Source organism: Alligator mississippiensis, chromosome 5 (genome assembly GCF_030867095.1).
Source record: "Alligator mississippiensis isolate rAllMis1 chromosome 5, rAllMis1, whole genome shotgun sequence".
Classification (NCBI taxonomy): domain Eukaryota; kingdom Metazoa; phylum Chordata; order Crocodylia; family Alligatoridae; genus Alligator; species Alligator mississippiensis.
This window is the reverse complement of record NC_081828.1, coordinates 13,238,133-13,256,542: the sequence shown is the minus strand read 5'-3', so window position 1 is coordinate 13,256,542 and position 18,410 is coordinate 13,238,133. Positions and strand designations below refer to the sequence as shown.

General features: G+C 44.3%; 1 protein-coding gene across 1 annotated transcript in view; it reads left to right on the top strand.

The window, feature by feature from the left end:
* OMA1 (OMA1 zinc metallopeptidase) overlaps positions 1–10,707 on the top strand; it is a 38,093-nt gene extending 27,386 nt beyond the window's left edge. The window contains exon 10 of the mRNA XM_019479299.2: positions 1,431–10,707. Coding sequence (XP_019334844.1) covers positions 1,431–1,649 — 219 coding nt within the window. The 3' untranslated portion in view covers positions 1,650–10,707. The remainder of the gene's footprint in view (positions 1–1,430) is intronic.
* Positions 10,708–18,410: the final 7,703 nt, after the last annotated feature.

The following is an 18,410-nucleotide window of genomic DNA, read 5'->3' as shown; positions in this document are numbered from 1 at the left end:
ATTCTTTCCGGAAGACTTTTTAAACAGGTAATAATTCTACAAGGTTGAGTGTGTGACTGGCACAAAACACCTGTGCCAAGGTGGGGACTGGGAGAAGCACCAGTGGCACAGGTGCAGGCAAAACCACCCTGTTCTTCAGGCCAGATTCAGTGACTTCGTGGGCTGGATCTGGCCCGTGGGTCATATGTTGCTGACTCCTGTTCTCTGTATAGTAAGGAAGTAGAGGTCTTCATCTCCACTTGGTGCGAATGTTATCCCTGAGATACTGCATGGACTTCTAATGTTGTGAACTCCAGTATTTCAAATAGGCAAGCCCAGGAAAGTAAAATAGGCATTGTGTAGCAAGAAAACTAGAGATTTAAATTGTTATATTAGTTTAAGAGGATTACATTGTCCTTTCCAATTTATAACCTAAATTTATATATACATATTTTTCTTGCCATGAATAACACTGCCTGACATTGATGCAGGCTTGCAGCAGCTTATGTTCTGCAGAGGAACAAGAGAACACCCTTGGGTCTGTCATTACAAATGTCAGTTTAGAAATTAATTGGTCACTGAAGCAGTGGAATACGTACAGTGAAATTTGGTGAATACTTGGATTATCATCTTTCAAAACATCCAATATCAAATGTCTGTTTTAATTTATAATTTGACTTGATTTTTTTTCTAACCAAGAGAAATATATGTGCCCTGAACCTAGACCTCTGCTTGTGGTGAATCAGATTGTGTAGATGAGAAAACACTTCTCATGTCACTGGAACTTGTCTTTTTCCAAAGGCCTGTGGCTGCCATTAAATCCTGTTTGGTTTTTTAGGCTCAGAGAACTTGCATTCCTTTACTGAAATGAAAGGATTTTTCTTAAGGGGGAAAAATGGTTGCAGAATCTCTTTGTAGAGGGGAATATTAAGCTATACTCTTCCTTTTTTAAAAAGTGCAGTAATGGTCTGTTCATGGTCGTCTTCTTGAAGGATCTGAATTAAAAAAAAAAAAAAAAAGCAGTAAACCCTTCCCTGAAGATGCTTGGGAATCTCCTAATTCATCCCTTACTCAATCTTGTAGCAGGGCCTGCATACCTAGTGACTTAGGAAGATGGTGGAGGAGCACAAACTGTTATAGCAATGTTCAGTCCACAGTGCAATCTTGGTCTGTTGCATAGATCAACTAGAGGTGAATGTTTCTTCCCTTCCCTCTTACCTTTTCTTTCTAAAGAGCAGCACTGAATTCCTTGATGAAGCACATCTCTAAAGCCATCATGCACTGCTGGTATGAACCGCTTTTGTCTGTCATTTCTCCCTAATGCAGCGCCTGATGGTTAGAGTTATAGCTGTAAGTCAGGACAACTCTGAGAATTACCAAATTTTCTTTGCCTACAATGCTACTTCAGTACGTTTGGTTTGATTTTTTTTTTTTTTTTTCTTTTTTCACAGGCTCTTAAATTGAGAGAGAGCTGCAAATGCCCCTCTCTTTCTGGACCAGATCCTCGCCTCATTTTTAGACTTAACATGCAGCATCTTCTGAAAGCATCTAAAGATCGAGAAAGCCAAAATGCTACCGAGCAAGGTCTACCAAAAGTGAAAGTGGAGTTTCCTCCCACTCAAAAGATGGAAAATATTCCAGTAGCTTTTGCAGTTAAACCCACAGATTGAAAGGAAAACTATTCATCTGAGAAACTTGTAAAATTTGCTATCCCACCTTTTCCTGCAGGACTTTGGGATAATAAAATAGTCAGGACAGCTACAAATCAAATTTGTGCCTATGTGGTGCCAAAAATCCTATGAGGCAAATTGTCTCTGAGCCACAAAGAAGACCTGCTGGCCAGTATTCTTTGTCTCCAACCTTCTGGGGCTCTCCTGCTCTGTGCAGTGAGAAACTCTGGCCACACAGGGAGAGCCGTGTATTGGAGCAGTGAGACTTCTATTCATCATGGGATGCTAAAAATAAATAATTTCACTGGGGAAAAATAATCTCCGTACAATCGAGTCGCACAGTATAATTTTCAGCTTTGTCAGGCTCACCTTGATCAAAGGACAGATAAACCAGAAGCCTCTCTAAAGCAGAATAAATAGTAGTCTTCATCACTTAAGTTGTCTGTTTTAGCTTGCTGTAATTTGGGTTAGATCCTCCTGGCTTCATTTAAAAAATAATGAGAACTCACTGCCTGTTCCATGTATAAAATGTTTTTAAAAATACTAAGCTGAGAAGCAATAAAATGGCCAGTGGGCTGGACACAGCCACCTAATTGGATGGTTTTCTGCAGGATGTCTCCTTTTTGAGTGCATTTTAGAATATGAGTTGATTCAGCATTTCTCGTTAAAGCAAACTTGTGCAGACTTGTCTTTAAAAGTGAAATCAGGAAGTATATGAAGGAATCTTAAAAAATCTGTGGTTAAAAACTTGTGGACTTGTGGGACTGGGATAGCTTTTACAACCACACTGTGCAACCACAGTGCCTTTTTAAAACATCAAGATGCCTCTCCAGAAGTCAGATTTGCTTCTGTGTCTGCTGGTTTGGACATACCAGCACCTGGCTGTTGTACAATGCATTACCACTTCATAATGCACTACGTAGTCAGTGGATACAAGAAGACTACTAGGCCATAGAGCTGCAGATGCTGCACCTAATGGTAACAGGTGGGGTTTTTTTTTTGGTTTAGGAAGCTATTGCTATAGAAATAAAATATAGAACTGAATAGCCTTCTAAGTCTGTCCCTTTCATGGGGGTGATGAGGATCATAATGATTCCCACTGTGGGGCCTTAGTTGGAGTCCATCAGGTAGAGAAGGAATTGTAAGGAGATATTTTCAAAATGGAGCTTGGAAAGATGCGTGAAGCTATTCCCTTTTCCCATTGCTTGGTCTGCTTTTCTGATTGAAGGGTTTAGTGTGACCACTCCATTGGCACAACTGGTTGGTGATTCCTAGTGCTAAGTTTGACTGAGGAGCTGCTTAATGGAGCTTATCTGGGAAGAAGACAGAACATTTTCCTTGTGGACTGTTAGGGAGGGAGCTGTCTGCCTTTTCTTCTTTTTCCAAAACAACTGGATGCAGTTCCTTAAAAAGGTCTGGAATCAGGTGGAGTAGGCAGCAAAGCATTAGGGCTGTGCAAAGCTTCAGTAGCTGATTAGATTCGGAGGAGATTCAGCCCGATTCGAAGACCAAATCTCCGAATCTGAATTGAATCGGGAGACCAAGTAAAAGCTCCAAATCGATTTGGAAAAACTTCAGAAAAGATTTGACTGATTCGGAGATTCGACCGTAGGCTACAGGCTGCTGACAGCTGCCTCCAGCTGGTAAGTCTGTTGGGGTTGGAGCGGGGGGAGGGAAGAGGCATGGGGGAGGGAGGGACTGGGGCTGGGACAAGCTGCCCAGCCAGGGTGATGCTTTACTCTGTGGGGCGGGCTCTGCCACGCTGCCGCTTGCCCAGCTGGGGCGGATTGGGGGCAGGATGTGAGCATGGCTTGCTCCAGGAAGAAGGGGGCAAGCGGCAGCAGGGCATAGGCCCCGCTCCCAGTGCTACTGTGCTCGTATCCCTCCCCCCCCCCCCCCCATCCGCACCAGCTGGTAAGCGATGGCAAGGCAGAGCCCCGTTCCCAGCAGCGGGTGTGACAGTGCTGGGAGCAGGGACTATGCCATGCTGCCACCTGGAGCAAGTCGTGCCTGCATCACGCACCCCCTCTTCCTCCCCCCCTCCCCCTGCACTGGTTGTGCAAGCAGCAGCAGGGCAGAGCCCCCGCGGCTCCCCCCCGCCAGCGCAGAGGCAGGCACAGCCAGAGGAGCCATGGGAGAAGCACCCATGGCTGCCCTCCTCATCCCCATCCCAGACCCAGCCTACTGGCACTTAAAACAAAAAAAACCCCTGCACTCACTGGCTCTGACATCGGCGATTAGGTCCTCTGAGGGCTTGTGGTAGAGCCCCCCCATGCAGCAGGGGGCATTGGGGATCGTTCCCCCTTCCCCCGCTTGGCACCCACATGGCAGCTGCCCCATGGCGCAGGTGGGTACCACGCGCTGTCTGGAGCTGGGGCAGCTCCAGCAGTCAGCCGGAGCCCGGCAGCGTTAAGCCCTAGCTGCCAGACAGTGTGCAGTGACCTGCCGAGCTGCACTGCACCCGCGCCATGGGCCAGCTACTGCGGAGGTGCCAAGCGGGGGGACGATCACCGCTGCCTTGCGCTGCACGGGGGTGCTCTGCCATGAGTGCCCAGAAGCTCCAATTGCTGTTCTTGCAGCCGGTGAGTGCCGGGCTTTAAAAAAAAAAAAAGAAAAAATGCCAGGACTAGGCTGGGGTCGGGCAGGGCAGCCATGGGGGCTTCTTCCGCAGCTCCCCCTGCCCGGGGAGAGGCTGACACAGCCGGAGGAGCTGCTCGGTTGTGCCTACCTCTCCCTGTCCAATCTGAATCACCAAATCTGTTTGAATCAGCACCGAATCTTCCAAAGCTGATTCGGCGGAATCAATTCAGAACAGTGATCTGAATCGAATCGCTATCCTCTGAATCATCCAGATCTGAATCTGTATTGAATACTTCCCTATTTGCACAGGCCTACAAAGCATCCCCTGCCCAAGAGCCAACCTTCCCTTCCTTTAGGCAGACTTGTCCTGCTGCACAGAAAGGATGCATTGCCTATTTTCAGCTGGCTGCTGAGCCCTCACTTTCCAGTTTATGCAAATATTGCGTGCTGGCCTTATAGAAGGGGGAAAATCATACAGTGAAGAAAAGAGGAAGAAAGTCTTTTTATGTGTTAAAAAAGGTGGTCTAACTATTGGAATCAAGTTTTTTTTCAATTGAAGCCTTGCACTTTAGAAGAGAATCAGTGCCATTTATATATAGCAAGAAGGGGTGTTAGTACTTACAGCTGCACGTCAGACCACGAGGCAGATGGAATCGGAAGCATCTTTTATCATATTTTGGAGAACTGAGATTTTAAAATGTGCCATATTGTTTAAATTTAGGATTGATTCTGAAGATAAGCTTTTTAGGAAAGACAACATTCATCAGTGGCAGTGAGCCAAGAGGTTGATTAAAAAAAAAAACTCGAAAATTGACTTCAGCCAACGATGCTGGGTCCTTTAAGAAACACTAGCAGCCATCAAATGTGTCTGTATTTGGGAGCTGAGGGGTTCTGTTTACAAGATTGCCTCTGCTGATGATTTCCAGGCCAGATTATATATGTTTACATTGTCCACATGTTCCTGGCAAGCTATTTTAAAATTTATATGCAAGAGAGCACTGGCAAATGGCAGAAGGTCCAACCTGGCCATCCATCCATCCATTATTTTTATTTTTAGTGACAGGAGTTTTTGTAACAGCCATTCAGCAATGTGTTAAAGCATTTGGACATTGTCACCTGAAGGTAAACAGAAAAATACACCATTTAAATTTCCCTGTGGGTTTTATAGCTTGCACTAGATAGTTAGGACCCCAGTGCTTCTTCTTTCCCTAAAAGGCAGTGTCAAAGCTCGTTTTGTTATCCAGTCTTCCTGGTTGACATTCAACATGATTTTATGTCACTTAAGAGTAGGGATAATCCAGAGAACTTTTTATAGCATTTAAGTATTCTAAAAAACACATCTAAAGCAAATAAATGAGACAGATCTCACACTTGGACTTTGTAAGTCTGTTCTAGATGGCCTGTGTGTTACAATCAATATTTGAGGTATCTTAAGAAGTTAATCAAGAAAGATGATCTCAATTTTCAATATGAATTCCTTGCTTATTGAGTCTGAATGAAAGCTCCAGACTTGTACAACCTCTAAATTCAGGGTGTTCAAAATCCTAGCTCTTTATTTGGTACTTGGACTCTTTCTCATTTTGTCACAAGCTTTTAAAAGACTTCTCCTTTCATCTCTGTATGAAGTATTAAGCTGTCCAACCCATAACACAGTCTAGTCTTGAGCCTACCTCTTGTCTAAGTGTTTCTAAATATGTGCACCACCTTTGTTTCACCCCTTCTATTTTTTGTTTAAATATTTAAAAGTGCTTTCTTGTCTGTATGAAAAATGGATTAAATTAAAATGCTGTTACTTTCTGAAGGTCAGAGCTTTTAGCAAGAGCTATACTTTTTATTATATGTTAAAGAAACCAATAATCTCTCTCAACCTATCTGAAATTGATTTTAAAATACCTCCACTATTAAAATATTTCAGTTATAAACTTTTTACCACCTATAAAAATCTTGCACTGCATTGGCTAGCTTAGTGTATTGCAGGGAAAGAAAGAAGCAAAAACCTGAGTAGAATGACTGAAGTACATGAAAGATGCATATCATTACAAGATGGAGAATAGCAGGTAAAATTAAGATAGGTTGGTAAAAATGTTTTTTCCTTCCCCTGCCAGTGCTGCATGCTGTGCTGCACAGCTTCTTTTAGAAAGATTAAGTCCACAGCGTATCTATTATGTGTTTACCATACTGGGAGTGTCGAGGAGTTTGACAAGCAGGGGACGTGAACACAAAGCAGTCTAATAAATCAAATGGCTTGTAGGAACTTTTATTTTGTCATGTTTGGCATCCTTTTGTTTTAAAATAGTACCCTTTGGAAGATTCTGATGTGAAATATTTATATGCTGAAAACCCGAAGCAAAGCTCTGTTAAAACTGTATTTTGTTTTTAAAACCTATGTTTTTTCAGTCATTAAATAGAAATGCACTTGTAAGCTCAGGTTTTTATTTGTTTTTTATTCTCTATTCTCCTGCAGCTTTTAATTTTGTGGTGTTATAAGTATAATACTTCTGGGTCACAAAGCACTTTAAGTATAGCCCTGTTTTAGGACAGGTAGCAGTTACCGAGATTGTTCATGTGCTAAATTCCCTCCTGGTTGCTCTCAGATCCTGGACTTATTTTTGGTGGTTGGAGAAAAAGAGAGTGAATAAAATTCTCTTGAGGTAGTTTTCTAATCAGTGTTAAAAAATAAATAACTGTTGTTGGCAATCTAGTCCATAATGTATTTTACTTATATTTCAAATGGAGCATAGGGGTAGCTGCTCTCTGTAAGGACTAGTAATAATAGTTTGTATTTCTAGATTAGCGGTTCCCAACCTTGGGTTGTGACTCAAAGGAGAGTTGCAGGGGCAGTGTCGGCAGCGCCACACACAAACGACAAGCTGCGCTGCATGGCAGGAGCTCCCTTGCCCCCAGGCTGCTGCTGCCGCCGCTGAACTCCGCTCCCAGCAGCAGGTCACAAAAAAAGGTTGGGAACCACTGTTGTAGATCAAAGCATTTCTGAAACATTAATATTTGCATTAGGTGGAGTTGACCTGTTGGATAAACTGAGGCACATTGAGAAAGTGATTTTACAAAGGCTACATGCTAAGTCAGTGGGAACCCTGGGAACAGAGTCCAGAAGGTCTCACTCAGTCCATCCCATTAGTTTGCCTGATGACTCTGTTTCAAATGTCACATTTTCTGTAATGAATGACTATTTGAAACGCCATTTACCAGAATGCCCGTCTGCAGAGGTTAGAAAATGGATGTGTGTGTAGGATTCAGATGCAGATGTTATCTGCACAAGCCTTGAATATTTCATAACTGTTCTACCTCGTGGGCACCCTGACTACTCTCTAGAGGTCTCAATTTATTTGCTCTCTGCCTCAATCCACTAAAGAGTCCAATCCTTAGATCTGTTGCCACTGTGTTTGAGACTCTCTAAACCAGTTGAAATCTGGAAAATAAAAATCACGACTGCTACACCACACCTGTGTTGGCTGTATGCTACAGATATGAAGGTACAAAAGTCATCTTCATAAGAGTAATGCAGAGTTTTGTATAGCTGGATCATACAGTTCTTTAGTATGCATACAGTGTGGCCAAGCTACAGCTGCTGTGATAAACGTGACTTAAATTTCTCCTGTATGCAAAATCTGTATTGTTGTGCAAAACTACATTAATGCATTTTTAATAGGCAAGGTAGATAACACTGCATGATATGGAAGAAAGTGTTATATGGATTCTTAGCAACAGCAAATCAGTGCACAGAAGAGTTGGCATTATATGAGCTTGCATTTTCTTTTAGCATTTCAAAATCTTTCATCCTTCCTTCCTTTCTTTTTTTTGAGTCAGCTCGGGGTAAAAAAAAAATATTCCCTAAAAATATCTGAAGTGCATCGAGTGCCTCAGTCACAATCTGACACAGGAAAGGCCACACCCCAGAAACTATCTGCAACCAAAATCCTGTGGGGATTGTTGACAAACATGACTTGAATAATTTGGCCTCCTTTCCCACTGTCTCAGCATGTACAAGTGTCTTCTACAGAAGAGTGGGGCATGTTTGTGTGGCAAGGAACCATGTGCTGATGCTGCTCATACCGGACTGCTTCTGATCCCAAAGGCAAGAGTCACTAAGCACTGCTGAGCTGTCATCTGGATAAACCCTACATTTGCCAAGAGGAAGTTCCAGGTAACTGTGACAAACCTGAGATCTGCCACAGACTTCTGTGTCCCTGAGCAAGTCATATAGGCCCAAATATCTATTTTGGATGCCTCTGTTCTTGGGAACCCAGTTTGAAACACACAGCCTGACTGGTCAAAGCCTCTTGGCATTCAGAATACCTATCAGAGTCTGAGACTGCTGAATGTGCTTAAGGTCCAGCTCTGTAGCTGTCAAACTAGGAACCCAACAAGTCAGATACACCACATCAGAAGCTGCTTCAAAAATTAGCGATATTCTATTTCCCCATCTAAAAAATGGAGATATGCTCTTCCTCTAGCAATAGTGTTGCATTGTTTTAATTAAATGTTTGAAAAGCCCCATGATATAAAGCACTGTAGCTATGCAATACATTGGGTATTTTTAGGTGGAGATGTTAAATATCCAGACGTTAGCAGTGTCTAACCATGTTGATCCATGGTTTGGGAGATTCTACCTCCTATTTCTGTTGTGCGATATGGTAAACAAGAGGTTTCCTGCTCTTTTTCTGTTTCTAAATCATAGAGAAACATGGCTGGAAGGGACATACATAGGTCATCTAGTCCAACCGTAGGCAGCATCATTCTTGTCCATACAATTTTATACAATACCTAATCTTAAATTCTTCATAAAATTACCATGAACACTGATGCAACATAAGATGCAATGCCCTAGCTTGCCACAGGTAAATCAGGGGAACCACAGGACCATGGACAGAGCAGGGAGGGTATCGTGGCTCTGTCCCACGCCCCAGCCCTAGCCTCTGCTCCACATCCTGGTCAGCTCCTGCATGCCACTCCCCATCTGCCCGCAGACCCATCCTATCTGCTCAGTGGAGTGCATCCTGCCCGCAGGGGTCCACTCAGTCTCTGCAGAGACCCTGCCCACCTGCTCTGCCTGGCACCTCCAGCAGTGGGTGCAGGGTGGATATGCCAGGGGGATATGACAGAGGGGAGCAGCAGGGCTGGGGCTGGTGATGACAGAGACACCAGCAGTGGAAGGAGATGATGCCAGGGCTGCCGGGAAGTGGAGTTCTGAGCCCTGCACCACCCCTGCCCCACCCTGCACCCAGGGACCACGGGACCAGTGGCACATGCCACGGCCAGGCAGAACAGAGGGTCCTGCTGCAGGCTGGATAAAAATTGCTTGGCGGGCTGGATCTGGCCCACAGGCTGCATTTTGCCCATCTCTGCCCCAGGAAGCAGACTCTGCCCTGTGCTAGATGAAGGTAAAGGACTCCTAGTCCTTGCCAGCTGACCTGAAGGAGAATTCCTTCCTACTCCAAACATCTGGTACTTGTTTTAACTCTTGAGTATATAAGCAAGAGGTTTCTTAATTCCAGTAAGAGCACAAGAGCTCCCCAGCTAGTCCCCCACACCAAGTCATGGCCAGATAGACTGGCTGAAGGGAGAATTCTTTCAGTGTATCCACAGTGTGTGTATGTATCTCACGTGAGCAAAAACAAGACTGACAAGCCTCAAAAGCCTATCTTTGGTTGGTAGAGTGCTCTTTTTCCCCCCCTATTTCCTACCTAGAATTACACATTTGCCAACTGTCTGAGTAATACTTAATGACTAGAGTGCCACAAGTTTTCAGATCAAACTATAGTGTGTTTGAATAGTAGAATCATGTTAATCATCTCAGTTTATTAGCCTTGTCAGTAAAAAAAAAAAAGCATGTTAGTGATCTTTGAGAAGTTCATCTAACCCTAATCTCTGCTGGGAAGGCACCTAGTAAATGTCATGTAGAAAATAAATATTCCCATGTAAGTAGTGAATGTATTTAAAACTTAAATTAGAATTCTGACGTGCATTATAGTTTTCTTCACCCAAGCCAGACTCACTTGACAAGCACTTCCTTTCTGCTAAGCTGCTGTCACAGCACAAGACAGGGAGTCTTGACTGCCGTTGATGGAAGAGTAAAAGGCATTCTTTTTATAGAAGTTGGGTGTTTTGCTTTCATGCACATTTTAGAAACAAACGTTTATATCATAGAGATGTGGTTGGGTTTGACAAGAATTTCTGCTGATTGCTATGTCTGTTTTTTGCTTTAGGGAAGTGGGATGAAATATCATAGAGAAATAGTAAGTAATGACTAATAATGAAAGTGCCTGCTTGAAATTTTCTTGGAAATTGTTTTAGTCCTGGAACTAACCTCTCTACTCTTCATATCTATGGCATTTGTTTCTTTTCTGTATTGAGCAATCCTAACGTTGTGACCAACATGGTATAGGGGTTTTATGGAAATATATATTCTTCTTTAAAACTTGATGAGTTTAAGATATAAATTAAAGATTTTTTAAAGTTATGCTTTCCTTTGTGTCTTTTTTTTTCTTTGCATTGTTTGGAGTTTTTCCTTGTATTCTTTTAGGTAAAATATTCCTCTACTAATTATTCTTTTTCCATTTGGTAAGTTTACGTTTCCTCTTGCCCTTTCTACTGACAAAAGAGATGAGGTTATCCTGTTTTTATGGTGATTCATGAATCCGTATATTTAAAGGTAAGCTGCCAGTGTAAAAAATGGGACTAAGGCTTCATGTATGAATTGTTTGCAGTTTTCAGTTTAAAAAATAAAATGTAAATTTTGGGAGATGAGCTTGTTAAAAAATTGCAAGAAAACCCAACCCCCCAAAATAATATTTAACATTTTTCAACCAGCTGTACAAACACCCGGAGTAGCTCAGCTGAAATTATTTAACATTTATGGATTGATCATCAATATAACTTCTGCTCTTTCATGCAAAGACTGATTCCATCTTATTTCACATTAATTGGAAGAGAAAAATATGCATAATAGAAAATGTGCCTGCAAAGCAGCAGGCTGATAAAGTTGCCAGTTATTATAATGCTGTGCATTTACATAGTGCTTTCAGATCATGCAGAGTATATGACAACTCAGGAAGGCTAAATCTCAACTTCCGTGCTTCCCAGCCTAAGACGTTAAATAAGTTCAAGACCAGCAGGTTTATGGACATCCTAACCATATTATTTTTACTCCAAACACGTCTCTCACCTGCAGCTGAATGTAGCAGTTGTGTAGGATAAGTGACTGTACTGCAGTTGAAAATGTGGAACTTTGTAAATGGTCAAGTATGATCGGGGAACTTTAATTTGGAGAGATGGAAGCCAACATTATTAATAATGACCTTTCACTTTCACACTTGCACTGTGCCTCAGGTATGAAATCATGGACAATTAGGGGGGACCTCAGGAGGTCATCTAGTCCAATGCCCTGCTCAAAGCAGGACCGTCCCCAACTAGATCATCCCACCCGTGGCTTTGTCTAGCTGGGTTTTAAGAACCCTTGAGGATGGAGATGCCATCACCTCACAAGGTAACCTGCTCCAGTGCTTTTCTACCCTCCTGGTGAGAAAGTTCTTCCCAATATCTAACCTAAACTTCCCTTGCTCCAACTTGAAACCATTGCTCCTTGTTCCGTCATCTGCCACCACTGAGAACACCGAGGTACCGGATCTTGAGACCACTTGACCCCATGGTCAGTGATGCAGAATGCGTATACCACGAAACCAAGCCTAAAGGAACTGCAGGGGCATATCCTGAAAATTAGGCCTGACGTGTCAGAAACGAGGGAAGAGGGAGTGTTCTAATGGCTTTTTAAAGTTAGTTTCCCCATTTTCCTTAACTTCCCTTGAGTTCTGTAGAGAAATCATTTAATAGGAGTGCAAGTGGCCAGATCAGGTAGATCGATCTGTTAGAGATCTGTTTCTTGAACTGATTTTTCTTCTTGGACGCTGAGAGTTTTGAGAGGTGACTTTAAAACATGCAGTCAAAAATGGGTAACAATACTGGTGAGAAGTGGTCAGTGTCTCTTTAAGTTGTATTTAATTTGTTTTTCTTATATCTTTAGTTTCATTCTTCACCTGATGCTTGCCTTTTGTTCTAGCAGGTTTGTGGGTCATCACGCTTGTACAGTTGCCACTCTCCTCATGTCAAAGATGATTTGAACCGGGTCTTCCTGAAGATAAATGTCATCCTGATTCATAGTGATGGTTTTTCAAACATATTTCAGAAGTATTTTAATCTTTGAGTAACATCATGCCTTGAAGTCCTTTTACCCTCCATTTTTCATCTAGCCTGGACACACTCAGCAGTAAACTGCTTTGTGGCTGTTTAAAGTCTTAAATGCAGTGCTTAGGAAAAGTACTGGAGTGCCACCACTCGAGTCTTCTGGCCCCTAAGGAGCTATCACTTGGCCCCCAGCAATACAAGATCCTCTGCGCGTCTCTGTCAATGTGCCTCGGGTCCAAGCTGGAGGGACTGCCTGGGAGGATGGACTGGTCGGTTTGGTGTCGGGCATTAGCTTCTGCTAAACTTGACAGCAGGTGAAGGGTGTACAAATGGGTGTGTGTTGAATACTTGAACAGCAAGAACTGAATTGGGCTGCTACCTCATATTAAATACATTTCTGAATAACCATGATAAGGTATTGACTTTCAACCATGTGTAGCATACTGGCTGCATGAATGAGCAAGTAGAAAGTGCTGTTCAGTCATTGAAAAGGGTTGCAAGTGTCATGCTAGGAAGTATCTTATGTAAAGCCTTAGCTGCTGGAATGAGGTGTTTCCTTGAAATCTCAACTTTTTTATTTCTCTCCGTTGCAGAGAGAACCTGGAAGCCATGAAAGAAGAGTACATAAAGGGCTCAGAAACTGAAAGGGGAAAAAAAAGTCTGGAGAACTCGTTTTCAAAATTGCTAATGTTTTTTAGGTCATTTGCTTTGTTTGCATAGATAACACTGCTCTCAGTGACTGCTTCACAGACCAATCTGCTAAAGCTGTTCCTTTTAAGTGGCAAGCATAGTATAAAAAGGGGGCCCAACTGCCCAAGAGAAAACATGGAATTGGGGGCTATTTCCACCACTTGGAAGAATCTTCCCTTCACAGTACACTCCTCCTACACGTCTCCTCCAGGTTATTGAGTTGACTCCAACTTCCTATCAGCCTGGATCCCACAATCCCTTCTCTCATCCTTTCATGTTGCTTTCTCTGTTTCCCTCCCCCCCCCCACTCCAACTGTCCTTTTTCTCTCTTTCCTTTAACACCGCAGTCAGATATGTGACGGGTAGCCGTCTCTGAGTTGACATTAATCTAGCTAGCTTGGTACCAATAAAAGTGCCACACCAGTACAGATTAGCATCGGGGATCTTAGACACTCACTTGTGCTTAAATAAGTACCGTTGTGGTTGCAGTGCTCCTGGTTCCCATGTTAGCTAGACTTAAAGCTAGCTTTGGGTATGTTTTCTTAATTTGGTGTGAATATAGGCTCCATTCCTAGCTCACCGCTTCTCTCTTGCATGCAAAAAAGAATAAGTTGAATCAGGTGCTGATAGCATTGCTAGGTTGAAGGAGGGGAAAGCGAACCGGGGGTTCTGCCTGGTGATGGTCCTTCATGCTTCTTTAGTCAAGAATATAAATAGGTCTGGGGAGGGAAAAAAAAAGCCCCAGAAAACTTTAGCACTTAAGTGCGAGTCTCTGCTGTCCCCTGGTGCCCTCTGGATATATTGCAAGGAGCACCTAAATCTACTTGTTCAATGCTTGTGGGCTTCAGGGTTTGTGGTGAGTGCAGGCCTGGCATGATATTCCAGGCACTGGCCTGGTGGGTAGAGACCGACATCCTTATGCAGAAGGCTTGGGCTCCAATCTTGGCTCCTGGGTGGCTATATCCTGCCATGTCTGAATCCATTAGAACTAGCAAGCTGAGCTGAAAATGAACCTGTGACCTAGAGGTGAAAAGGTTTCATAACTCTTTATTAATCCTCTGAGATGTTCAGTTCCCACTAATTTCATGTTTCAGATGTAATCTTCTCCACAGGTATTATGACTTAATTAGCACTTGTCACGTGATGTCTCTTCAAACCACAGCACCCATGCACAGTATTAATGCATTAGAGAGCAGATTCAGGAGAGACCAATTATAATACAATACTTGGAGTATACAAGTCTGCAGCTCCTGATTTAAACCTCGACCTTTCTGGCTAGACAGTCTTGCTGGTCTAATCGGAGTCAGACCAATTGCTGTATTTGGGATCAGGGAGGAAGTGTACCCCATGGTTCAATTGGGGCCGACTGTCGGTGTTTTTACCTGCCTCTGTAGCAGGGGGCATGGCCCTTTTCTTTGGATTTCTCAGACATTTTTAACAACCCTCACAGCAGCAGGAACTTGGATGCTGTGGTCTCCCTGCTTTACCTGTGACAGGTTAGTGTGTTTGTGCCTTGTGGTTGTGTCAGGGTTGCCCATGAATATGTTGGGCAATAGATTTGAATAGGATGGTCTGGATAGGGATGATTCTGCCTCTGGTGGGGGGGTTGGACAACATGACCTCTGGAGGTCCTTTCCAGCCCTGCTTTTCTAGGATTCTGTGAATATATGGTACTCGTTTAAACACAGGATGAAATTCTGAAGTCTAAGGATAAATTAGTCTCTCAGTCTCTCAAAATCCATTCCCATATCTTTTCTTTCAGATGGCTAAAGTTTATCGGATTATAAATACCAAGGCTATTAATTAGACATAAAAAATTAGGTCTTTTGCCTGGATAATTGTAAATACAAGCTCCTTATATGCAATATAATTACTTGTATTATTCTCTTTGATGTGATCCTTGTTGGGAGGCGATCAGCATTCCCTAAACAAATATGAAGGTATGACGTGTTTTTAATACAAGTTAGAAACATTAAAGAGTTATGTTCCCATTTCATATCAACTCAATAACAATAATTATGAATGACATCATATTTCATTAGTAGATCACCAAGCATGTGCCACCCTGAAACTCCTTCACCTAGGATTTATTTGAAGTACATTTTGGTATAAAGGGGTACTGTAACAGGATCGCCCTCCCCCCACCATCCCAGGGGCAGCCATGATGCCACCTGGTGGCCATACACCTCCTGCCTCACTCTGGCTTCCTGGGTCCCCTTCCTTTTCGCTCTTCTGCCATGCCTTGATGTAGTTACCTGACCTGTGAAAAAAAGAAGCTGCCCTTGGGTCCCAGCACAAGCCCTTGTCTTCCTTTTGTCCAACAGGTCCCTCTCTGATCCCCACTGGTCCCAATCCTGCCCCTCAAGCATTAAGTGTGCCCTCCTGGCCTGTCTGTGCCCTAGGGCATCTGTTGCCTTAAGGGACTGTTCATGGTCTCCTTCCACCTATGCCTCACAGTTGTTTTTGAGTAATTAATCACTCATGTCAGGCCTTCTTAGCCTCCTTTGCCCTTGTTGGGGCTTTTGTTTTCCCAGCTTCCACTCTTCTTGGAGCTCTGCTCCTTTGCCTAGGCCCACTTCACCAAGCTCTGGCTTTGACCCTTTGGGTCCTAGCTTCAGCCCTCTTGTGCTTTAGTCCTCCTGGCTTTGGCCTGTCTGTGTTTTGAGCCCAATCTTGATGGGGCCCAAAACACTCTCATTTCCCATGGGCACCACTGTAGCTTGAGTTGCAGCCCCTGAAAGGCTCAAGTCCTCATCTACTCTCTGGTACCTTACTGCATCTAGCTGGGGTCATCTAGACCCAGCACTCTTTCCTGCCTATGCAGGGGGTCGGACTCGATGATCTATTGAGGTCCCTTCCGACCCTAACATCTATGAATCTATGCATTGCTCCTCATAGCCACTCCCAGTCTGCCAGTGGGACAGTGCAATCAGTTCAACAAGATGGTAAGCCTACTGGCTGTAACTAAAGCTATCCCCGTGCTGCATCTGAACATAAACAGCAGGTCATTAGCTGTACAACAAAACTCCTCCCCACCCGCCATACTGGGTCATAGATTCATAGATGTTAGGGTCAGAAAGGACCTCAATAGATCATCGAGTCCAACCCCCTGCATAAGCAGGAAAGAGTGCTGGGTCTAGATGACCCCAGCTAGATGGTTATCTAACCTCCTCTTGAAGACCCCCAGGGTAGGGGAGAGCACCACCTCCCTTGGGAGCCCGTTCCAGACCTTGGCCACTCGAACTGTGAAGAAGTTCTTCCTAATGTCCAGTCTAAATCTGCTCTCTGCTAGCTTGTGGCCATTGTTTCTTGTAACCCCCGGGGGCGCCTTGGTGAATAAATCCTCACCAATTCCCTTCTGTGCCCCCGTGATGAACTTATAGGCAGCCACAAGGTCGCCTCTCAACCTTCTCTTGCGGAGGCTGAAAAGGTCCAGTTTCTCTAGTCTCTCCTCGTAGGGCTTGGTCTGCATGCCCTTAACCATACGAGTGGCCCTTCTCTGGACCCTCTCCAGGTTATCCACATCCCTCTTGAATTGCGGCACCCAGAATTGCACGCAGTACTCCAACTGCGGTCTGACCAGCGCCCGATAGAGGGGAAGTATCACCTCCTTGGACCTATTTGTCATGCATCTGCTGATGCACAATAAAGTGCCATTGGCTTTTCTGCTGGCTTCGTCACACTGCCGGCTCATGTTCATCTTGGAGTCCACTAGGACTCCAAGATCCCTTTCCACTTCCATGCCACCCAGCAGGTCATTCCCTAGGCTGTAGGTGTGCTGGACATTTTTCCTCCCTAGGTGCAGCACTTTGCATTTCTCCTTGTTGAACTGCATTCTGTTGTTTTCTGCCCACTTGTCCAGCCTATCCAGGTCTGCCTGCAGCTGTTCCCTGCCCTCCGGTGTGTCCACTTCTCCCCATAGCTTTGTGTCATCTGCAAACTTGGACAGAGTACACTTCACTCCCTCGTCCAAGTCGCTGATGAAGACATTAAAGAGTATCGGTCCAAGGACCGAGCCCTGCAGGACCCCACTGCCCACACCCTTCCAGGTCGAAGCCGACCCATCCACCACGACTCTCTGGGTGCGACCTTCCAGCCAATTCGCCACCCACCGGACTGTGTAGTCATCCAAGTCACAGCCTCTTAACTTGTTCACCAGTATGGGGTGGGATACTGTATTGAAGGCCTTCCTGAAGTCTAAGTATACGACATCCACCCCTCCTCCTGTGTCCAGGCATTTTGTAACCTGGTCATAAAAAGAGACTAGATTAGTCAGGCACGATTTGCCTGCCACGAACTCATGCTCGTTTCCCCTCAGCATAATTTGTCCTGCCGGGCTCTCGCATATGTGAGCCTTGATAATTTTTTCAAAGACTTTGCCTAGGATGGTGGTGAGACTGACTGGCCTGTAGTTGCCCCTGCAAGCTATAAGCTCCCTACTTGCAGTTCCTGAGACAGCTCAAGTCACTCTCCTGCAGCTATCCTACCCAAGAGCCCTTCTTCCTGCTGCCTGTAGGGCCAGACTGACCACTTGATGTCAGGCACTGGCTTTATGTGCATCCTAAGCCCTGCCCCTTTCTGTTAGGTGACTCTCTAGTCACCCATAGGGGTTTCTATTTAAGGCCTTAAGACCAGTCTGTTCTTAGCTCAGCTGCCTGCAGCCCTTTGCTTCTGGGCTGTCAAGATGCCTGTTCCAGCACAGCTTACTGCCCTGATACGATCCTCTGAGATAGGGATGACTCCTGGGGGAAATGACTGTCTGTGGGGCTCCTAGTCTGTTTGCTTTTTGGTAGCGAAGTCATTTGCAGATAATCTGCTCCCTAGTTGCCAGATTCCCTTGCAGCTGGCACAGCCTTCTATTAAATAGCTGGAGCCCTCTGGCTCCTTGTTACAGGTACCCAGTTCCTAGCACACAACAGGACAGGAAATGAAGAATGCCATGTCCCATTATACCTAGAAAGGAAGGCTTAGCAAGGCAAAAATGCACTAGCACCTTTGGTCAAATCACTGGCACTTGTGGGTGAAAAGCACCATAGATTTTTAATGGAGTGCAAGTACTCAGAAACTGTGCTTGTCCCATCAAAAAGCCTCCCAAGGTTTCTACTTAGTACATGTGGATATTTGATTACAAATCACTGGGATTTTTTGTTATTTGTTTCCTCTTCAGTTTCTACTGAACAGGGCGAATTGGGCAGCTGCCAGAGGCCTGGAGAGAAAGGGGACCCAAAAATGGTCATTTTAAAATTATTATTATCGTTATCTCTGGGGAAGTGGGGCCTGATACTAAAAGGT